At 43.1% G+C, this 8,685-nt stretch overlaps 1 protein-coding gene and 1 non-coding gene across 2 annotated transcripts; both read left to right on the top strand.

Annotated features, from left to right (window-relative positions):
* The first annotated feature begins 191 nt into the window (after positions 1–191).
* On the top strand, positions 192–5,633 carry rab42a (RAB42, member RAS oncogene family a). The gene is made up of 2 exons (XM_069711514.1): positions 192–568; positions 2,642–5,633. Exons 1-2 carry the CDS (start codon positions 354–356, stop codon positions 3,081–3,083), a joined length of 657 nt encoding a protein of 218 aa, XP_069567615.1. The 5' UTR covers positions 192–353; the 3' UTR covers positions 3,084–5,633.
* A 2,760-nt stretch (positions 5,634–8,393) lies between these two features.
* On the top strand, positions 8,394–8,527 carry LOC138628475 (U11 spliceosomal RNA). The gene has a single exon (XR_011311466.1). It is a non-coding gene; the product is annotated as a U11 spliceosomal RNA (small nuclear RNA).
* Positions 8,528–8,685: the final 158 nt, after the last annotated feature.

Consider the following 8,685-nt stretch of genomic DNA (forward strand, 5'->3'; position numbering starts at 1 on the left):
AGGTATCTACGTTTAAACCCAGCAGAGTTAGAGCTGAATTGCGGCTGAAAAACGAATAAGTTCTGCTTTCCTGCGGCTTAAAAATAACACGAAAGACTTTATTCCTAACAGCCAATTGTCTCATTCACGGCTGCAGCAGGTTTACAGGAGTCATATCCGGACTGGTGGAGCATCGGTGCATCTATCACATGATTCCTGCGGGTCGCTGTGCTCCGCGTCTCTTCCTCAGCAGAAGGCAGCAGCAGCCGGGGCTCCATGTAAACACGCCGCGCACAGGGCTTTGTTTAACACTCACTCACTCACTCACTCACTCACTCACTCACTCCGCTGGTATCTCCCTCTCTAGTCATGCCATGGATATTTTGTGGCAATACCAGTTCCGAATCATCCTCCTCGGGGACTCCACGGTGGGGAAGTCGTCGCTGCTGAAGCGTTTCACGGACGGGATTTACAGCGATGTGGCGGATCCGACGGTCGGCGTAGATTTTTATGCCCGCTCGCTTGATATCGAGCCCGGGGTGAAAATAAAGCTGCAGCTCTGGGACACAGCCGGCCAGGAGCGATTCAGGTACAACACCGTGTGCGTTCATGTCAGGGGCATGTAGCTCAAATCAAATGTATCTGCACTGAATGCATAGCGATCATTCCTCAGAGAGATGGTCGTTGAATAATTAGAGGCCTTGGTTCGCTGTTGCGTTTGGCTGCTAAACAAAACCCTCTAAATGAAATCAGGGCCATTCCCTGTCTTATTGAGATGGAATGAATCGAGTAAAGACGGTGGTGAAAAGGGTCAGGGCAGATTTGGATGCTCTGGCCTGTATAAATTCTGTGCCTATAGAGTTGCATCATGCATTCATGGATGATGGGCAGCCTCCTCATATTTAGGCCCCACTTGATTCCCTCACATACTGACTCTACAGTCTCCAGGGCAACGCAGGGATGACAAATCTATCCAAATCTAGGCGTTTTTTGCATTCATCGGCCCTGTTGCTTGTTGTGCTTTTCATGTGCCTCTGCTGTCATAGATAATTTCCTGTCAAGCACTTCTGTGTCTGGAGAAGTAGCTTTGCTCTCAGATCTGCTTTCCCTTTTGAAGCTCGAGCTTCTGAGGGTGTTTTCCTTCAGGCTTCACCACACTTTAGTCTTTCACTTCTGCCTTAGTGGGTCTGACTGTGGGAAGTGTTTGTGAAATCAATCATCAGTTTTCAAACCAGCATGTGCATAGATTACGACATGTATGGAAACTCTGGGGCACCAGATATTTAAGGGGCTTTGGGGACTCTTTGTTTACTGTCTGATTTGGTGGAATTTGATTAATTGGATTTCAATTCAATATCTTTGTTCATTCAGTAAAATTAAAGTGCAAATTTGTTTCTACCCGTAAAGCACAGCAACTCAAATCAAATCAGTTTATATTGTGCCGATGCCGTGTATATGCCTAAATACATCTAAATTTGCAGATACAAACTGACACACGACAGGAATGGTAATCCAGAATAGCACCACCAATGTGGTTTGGGCTTGTCTTGGGCCCCATTTACACATGTGATCTGTATTTGGATGTCTTATCTGGATATGGAAAAACAAGTCACTGCAAGGAATGCATGCAGAAATCCTGAGGTGATCAGGCTCACATGGTGAACAGGTCTCAGGCAGGTGCAAATGAAATCCATAGTGAGGCCACATTCCAACAAGTTTAAAGGTCCCCTAACTGGGAATCAGCATTGCTATATTTGCCAATGCCCACAGGAATTTGGCTCGGAGATGCGGTGCAGAATAAGCCACAGAACAATCTACTAAAATGAAGTAGAAATGAGAAAGAAAATATGATGGAATAAAATAACCAATGAGAATGATGTTTGTGCAGTAGCATGTTACAATAGCAATAGTGTATGTAACATTATGCTACATATTGCACAGTCATGGCATGTAGTCCATATTTGAGTTAAACTGTCCCCTGTTGGATGAGGTGGGAGCTCGGACGGTTTGCTGAGTGGAGGGATGGTCTCTGTTGAGTTGTCTGGTGGAGCAGAACCTGTGGCTGGATGGACATTTTCTGATGAAGCAGTGAGCGAGGTGTGATGACTTTTCAACCGCCAGCTTCCTGCCACTGGCATCCTGCAGAACACTCACTGGCACTTGTTCCTGTCCTGTCAGCCGGTTGGCTGTTCACACAATGCATTAGAGTCAACTACACCTCCTCCTGACCAATTAGAACAAAGGCAAAATCTAAAAATCTATACCAAGCGTTAATGCAAAAATCTCCAAAAACATACTTGTATTTTGCAGATGATGCAGATTCCATCTTAATACTTTGTGATAATAAGATATTACAAACAGAAACCATACACAATGCACACAGAGTCAAAATACTTGTTTTGAAATGTTGATGAACAGAGTTGAGTTTTTCAAGGTTTAATCCATGCCAAGAGAGGAACTTTAAGAATTGTCCAGAAACCTACTTACAAAACTTTTACTTGACTACCTTGAGACTTAAACTCATCTCTTGACTTTATATAGAATGTTTTCCAGAAGGTTTCTATTCTGTGTTCATCGTAGTAATCCAAGATGCTATAAAGTGACAGATCAATATAATTTCGCCTTGAGTTCCTAACATGTCGGCAATGTGTCTACCCACCAGGTCCATCACAACATCATATTACCGCAACTCTGTTGGGGGCCTGCTAGTCTTTGATCTCACCAACCGCAAGACCTTTGAGCATGTGAGAGAATGGCACAAGGAGGTGAGTGAGCACATCCTCCCTCACCACATGGTCTACATCCTCATCGGCCACAAGAGCGACCTCAACAAGGACCGCAAGGTGAGCCGGGACGAGGCGGAGCAGCTCGCTGCCGACTTGGGCATCCGCTACGTGGAGACGTCGGCCAAGTGCAACAGCAACGTGGACCGGGCCTTCGAGCTGCTGACCAGAGACATCTACGAGCTGATGAAGATGGGGGAGATCGTCACCCGTGACGGCTGGGACGGCGTGAAGAGCGGCCTCACCGCCAAGGTGCTCTACCCAGCCGAGAACGAAGAGGAACTAGCTACCACGTCCGCCGAAAAGGGCTGCCACTGCTGACTGAGAACTCTCTGTGTCCAAACACTGTCCCGTCACACCAAGAGCTCAGCTCGTCTCACAGTCGTCCATTGAAACCAAGTCACTCAGGCTCAGCACCCTGTGATATATCACCATCCATCACTTCCTCACCTTGTGCTTCGTGCCCTCTTTGTGTGTGGGATCTTCTAAACAACTGGGATTGTTTTCTTACAGGGCGCTAGTGTACATCCCGATGTGTATCTAATAGGCAAGTCGTATCTTTAAATCCATGTGGTGTAGCATGAGTTGAGCTGTTTTGGGGCTTGTCAGGTTCAAAAAAACACAGAAAATGTGTCATTGTGATCAGGTCCTGGGGCTTAGAGTGTAGCCAATGCTCCTTTTCACAGGACAGGAGCTGATGGACTGCCGACTTTAGGAAAGTACAGAGGGACTATTACTGTGGTCTCGCGTCACCTCAATTTCATATGACACTAGTGTGGGTGTCTGCCTGTCAGAAGTTTGTGTGATGCTTTGCCTGCAATCTTTTGTGACCGTCATATTGTAAATAATAGTGAAATCTATAGAGATGAGAGCTAAAAGGTCACTGAAAGCTATTTAATTGATAGTGTGAACAGACACAGCACACTCTGCATTAAATGTCACCATATCAAATCAATGTGCTCCGCCTGCTACTGTGAGCTGTGTGCACTGACGCCAAACTAACTTAAACCTTTGATCATTCTGTGAATAGATAAGTAACGTTTTTGTAAAAAGATAGAGATTATAGAGTTGTAGTGAAGGTGTCGACATAGAGGTAAATCATTGCAATTAGCTGTCCCATTTAGGTATTTGTATTAAAGCAGCAGCAGCAGCAGCAAGATATAAAGTCAGAGGTTCATCTCTCCTTTAATAATGATGAAAAGGGGGTCGAGTTTCACCTGCAGCTGGCAGCTTCAAAAAAACACGTGTTTGTGTTCGTACTCGGTTCCCAAGTTCTCAGCTCACATTCAGGCCCGATGTGGTGATGACCAACTTAGTGAACCCACTGATATGGATAGATGTGTTGCAGAGGTGACAAACAGTTGAAACTTAAACTTAAATTTTTCAGACCTGATGATGCCATATCAACATAGCGCCATACACTGCAATAGTTAATAACTTAAAACGTGGCTATTATGGGCCTCTAAACTGACTTAAGTTCAGTTCATCTGAGGGATAAGCTTTGTCACTTTTTTTTTCTGACAGTTAAATGAGTAAATTGATATCTGCCTGTTGCCTGTGTGTTAAGGAGATAGAGTCAGGACACAACAGGCACAGCTGAGCTTGTAGACTGAAGACAACTCACCTGTCTCTCTTTGTAGTTTAAAAATACACATAACAGGCGTCAGGAATTAGTAATGTGTTCAGTCAGATTAATTATGCGTTTAACTGCGCCTGTAATGACAGTAAAACATGTTGCCACTGACTTTATCTGCTGTGCTGCACTAGCTGGAGACACCTGACAGAAGTGAAGCAGTCAGTTTGTAACTTCCTCTAAAATCTTTAATACAAGTTGTTTTGACATTTCTGTTTAGTTACTAATTCAAATATATATATATTGTTGTAGTAAGCTTTAAATGTGTTTGTACGTGCATTTTTTTCACTTTGTAAAGCGCCCCACTGGCTGTTTCCCCCGCTTGTCAGGATGAAATGTCATGCTAAGCTCGGCTAGTTGTGGCTCCAGACACGATACTGGCATCCATCTCCGCTAACGCTCATCAAGGAAGAACCATTTCTTTAAACCTATCATGAGGATCTGACAGAAGTTAATACCTGCATCATTATTCAAGGGAAGCATTTTTATCCTCAACTGTAAAGGTGCACCTACAGTCGCTAAAATTCTTTGTTATCTGACTAATGCTAACAAACCATCGATGTAACTTGGCTGAGATTATTTGGATTACTGACTTGTTTTAATTTGGTTAATTTGCTGCTCTGAGCAGTGACCTGCATTTATAACGAATGCATGTCTGCACACGTGACTTCCACACATGGCAGTAAACACCTTTAACACAAGGGATCCCGAATTCTTTCCCTGCACAGCATAATAATCTGCTGCTTACGGGCCCGAAGCGACAATAGACTTAAATCCACTTTGCCTGGGACGTCACCTCTCCTCCCGCCACTCACTCACCTTCCACCAGCATCTCACCAAAAAACCTCTCCACACACACACACACACACACACACACACACACACACACACACACACACACACACACACACACACACACACACACACACACACACACACACACACACACACACACACACACACACACACACACACACACACACACACACACACAGCAAGAGAGTATGCATTCTGCAATTTTTACTTTGTGTTCATGTGACCAACCTGACTTTTTGTTTTTCGTTGAATGGGTGATCCGGTAAATACTGTTTTTATGTGGTTGCAGCGTAATATTTGGTAAAGAATGTATTCTAATTCACTTGCACCATCCCTTTATTTTCACTTTGTGCACATATTCAAACTGGGCTCTTTGTGAATCCACCTGGTAAAACAGATGAAATACAAAATACTAAACTGTGTGTATGTTTTTTGTGTGTTTGACATTCGGATGTCAGCGTTTCATGTTCTCGGTGCAGGTGAGGACTTCATCGTCGGGCTGCGACGCCTTCACATCTTGCTAAACATCCATTGAAACCAACCAGTCTGACTATGTCTGTACAACTACCTTCCTTAATTTTGCCTCTCATCCAAACAGGGTTAAATTGTATGATATTGTATGTTAATACTGTGCTGTAAGCTACCTGTTCTCCAGTGAGCATGACTCCCATTTCTGAGCACTGCACACCAAGATGGAGGCCTCATTTAGCTTAATGGACACCTCTGGAAAGAAGTACTCTTTTGAAAGACTGAAATATGGGAAGAATAGACACATTATTAGACACCTCTATTGTTTCTCACAATTTTCGCTATTTGTCATCGGTGCATACACCGATGACAAATAGCGAAAATTGTGAGAAACAACCTTTTCAACTGCATTTGTAATCTTTCAGGCTGCATGAGCAGCAACCGTCCTGAGTAATGACGATGTTATTGGATATGATGACCGTAACCAACCAAATCAGCGTCTCTCGCTGTATTTTTCAAAGAGAAGCTCGATATTTGTGGAAATACGTTTATTTACTTTCTTTCCAAGTGTGAGATGAGAAGATGCCATATTGTTTCTGTGCGTTGGAACTGGAGCCAGGAGACAGAGCTTCGTGTAAAAACAAAAAGCAAGAGGAAGCAGCTCGCTTTTCTGTCTTAATTATAAACTATGCCTCCTGCTACTGTCCTGCAAAGGTGAAAAGAAGAAACTACAATTGAGAAAAAAGGGTTTGAAGTTTGAAGGCTTTTAGCCAAAATAAGTAACAAATATTTAAATTCTAAAACCTTGATTTTGTGCTCTTTGAGGCTGATTATTAAATCAGTGTCAACTACAACCAATCTTTATTTTGTCTATCTTTCATTATACATTTAAATGCATTTATGATTTAAATGTAGCTTTATGAAACAGAATCCCATGAATTGCACAAGTCCGAGGCTGCAGACTCTGCAGTTGCTGCTACTCAGCTAAGATTGGCAAGTTAGCTTTTCACACCAATTTGTTTGGGATCATTTATCTTATGTTCTGATTCAGCTGCTGCATTATTTTTGTGAAAGATATTACACACCAAATTACTGACTTGTTCATCAAAATGTGGTTTTTTTTTTTAGAAGAAAATAATTATTTGCTGCATTTTGGCTTTGTAGAGCAGAACATCTCCAGAACTCACCAATCAATGTGTTGTAGCATATTTGTTTAAACAGTGATGTAAAAATGACAATTTACATGCTGGAACCATTTCTTGGTGAACTACAGCCGAGTATCAACCCCAATGTGCTTTCAATATGTTGGGAGTCCTACTCTGACACTAGACTAAATCAAGTAACCCCCACAACTCCCCCACCCCGCCCTCTCCTGTCTCTGAACTAAGCTCAGCAAACCGCATCCTGTCCTGGCTGCAATTATGTTCTCACAGATGTGACAGTGACATCAGTTGTCATCTCGCCCCACTCTCAGAAAGAAATCGAATAAGCAGATTGAAAAAAATATTTAAAAAAAAATAGAGTGCCGTGTTATTAATAATGTGCTTTTAGGTTATCCAGCGGACGGATCAAACCAAACTACTGGTAAGGCTTCTGTACCAGAAAACATCAGCGGCCCCAGCTTCTGATCCCCACGGTCACATTCCACAGCATTATTGAATACATGTTATTTATTTTATATATTATGTATACGGGAGTTACGTTTATTTGATGTGATTTTACTGATTGGTTCAAAAAAATAAATAGATGTCCAATGGAAAATGTAGTGACTATTTTTTTTTTTTTTTTTTTTAAAGAAGAGTTTGGCGCCCTCTTCTGACAGTTTGAACAAGGATCATCATGACCCAGATTGGTCCCTTTGTTTTAATTTGGTGGTCAAAGTAAAGACTTGGATAACATGTAATTACAGAGAAGAGCCGAGAGTCACATAAATCCAGATGAGATTAAGTTCAGCCAAAAGACGCATGTTCCTCAGCAATAAGGAAACCAGAAAAAGATCATTGATATGATAATCAAAATATATTCAACGGTCTCACCACCACTGAGTTTATGAATTGGGCCTGGGAATTTGAGTATGTCAGAACCAGAAAAGTTGTTTCTATCTCCAACTTCCAACTAATCGATTCAGGCTACATATCTTTAAATTTGACAAGGAATGTTTTATTTGGTATTTACGTATTAATATTTAATTTCAATATAATAAATTTGGGGTTTCTCTATTCTAACCGTGTGGACATCAAATTCGTATGATTAATATGATCAAATACAACCGTTTATTTTGAACTATCTCTGATGAACTGTGCAGGGCTGAGGGAGAGCGACAGAAAACCATCGTCCTGATGGCTTGTGGCATTTTGAAGCTGCTGTCAACATGTTTTGGGGATTAAGAGTATTATTGAGTTCCCCGCATTACACGAACGCAACACTGAGAAGATGCGCGCACAGCAGCCAATGACAACCTACAACACTTCATTACCACGCCTTTTCTTACCCATCATGCCTTTCGGCCATGAAATGTGCCAGCCAACGCCGGTCAAACCTCGATGTGAATCGATTCACATGTTCGCCTTAGAGTCCCAGTGATCGTCTCACTTCCATAAAACGGAGAACGTGATAAAACAGTCCCGACTCGGAGGGGACGTCCCACTCCGTGAACCTCTGACTGAGAACCCGGTTACGTGTCGTCATATTGTGGGGTGTTCAAGTGCAGCGTTAAAAAGGGCTTCTGCTATGTTTGGCACAGGAGGGGTGGGGATTACCACTCCTCCTGCGGAATCGCCATCAAGAGATTTCGGAAGCACAATTTTTAAACCAGGGGCTGCCGGTGATCTCCCGTCCTGGCGCCCCGCCGCACCGTGTACAAAGTCAACACCTCCTCCGTCCCGGAGACGAACCGGACGACTCGCGGCCGATATTTGAATCCTGCAACCGACGCGCTCAGGACGCGTGCGGTTGTGTTTGGCGGGCAGAGCGCGCAGACCCGACCTGACAAAGTGAAGCACATAT

Source organism: Brachyistius frenatus, unplaced genomic scaffold (assembly GCF_029030835.1).
Source record: "Brachyistius frenatus isolate BFR_SWC_R1_liver_20210118 unplaced genomic scaffold, ASM2903083v1 Contig_101, whole genome shotgun sequence".
Classification (NCBI taxonomy): domain Eukaryota; kingdom Metazoa; phylum Chordata; class Actinopteri; family Embiotocidae; genus Brachyistius; species Brachyistius frenatus.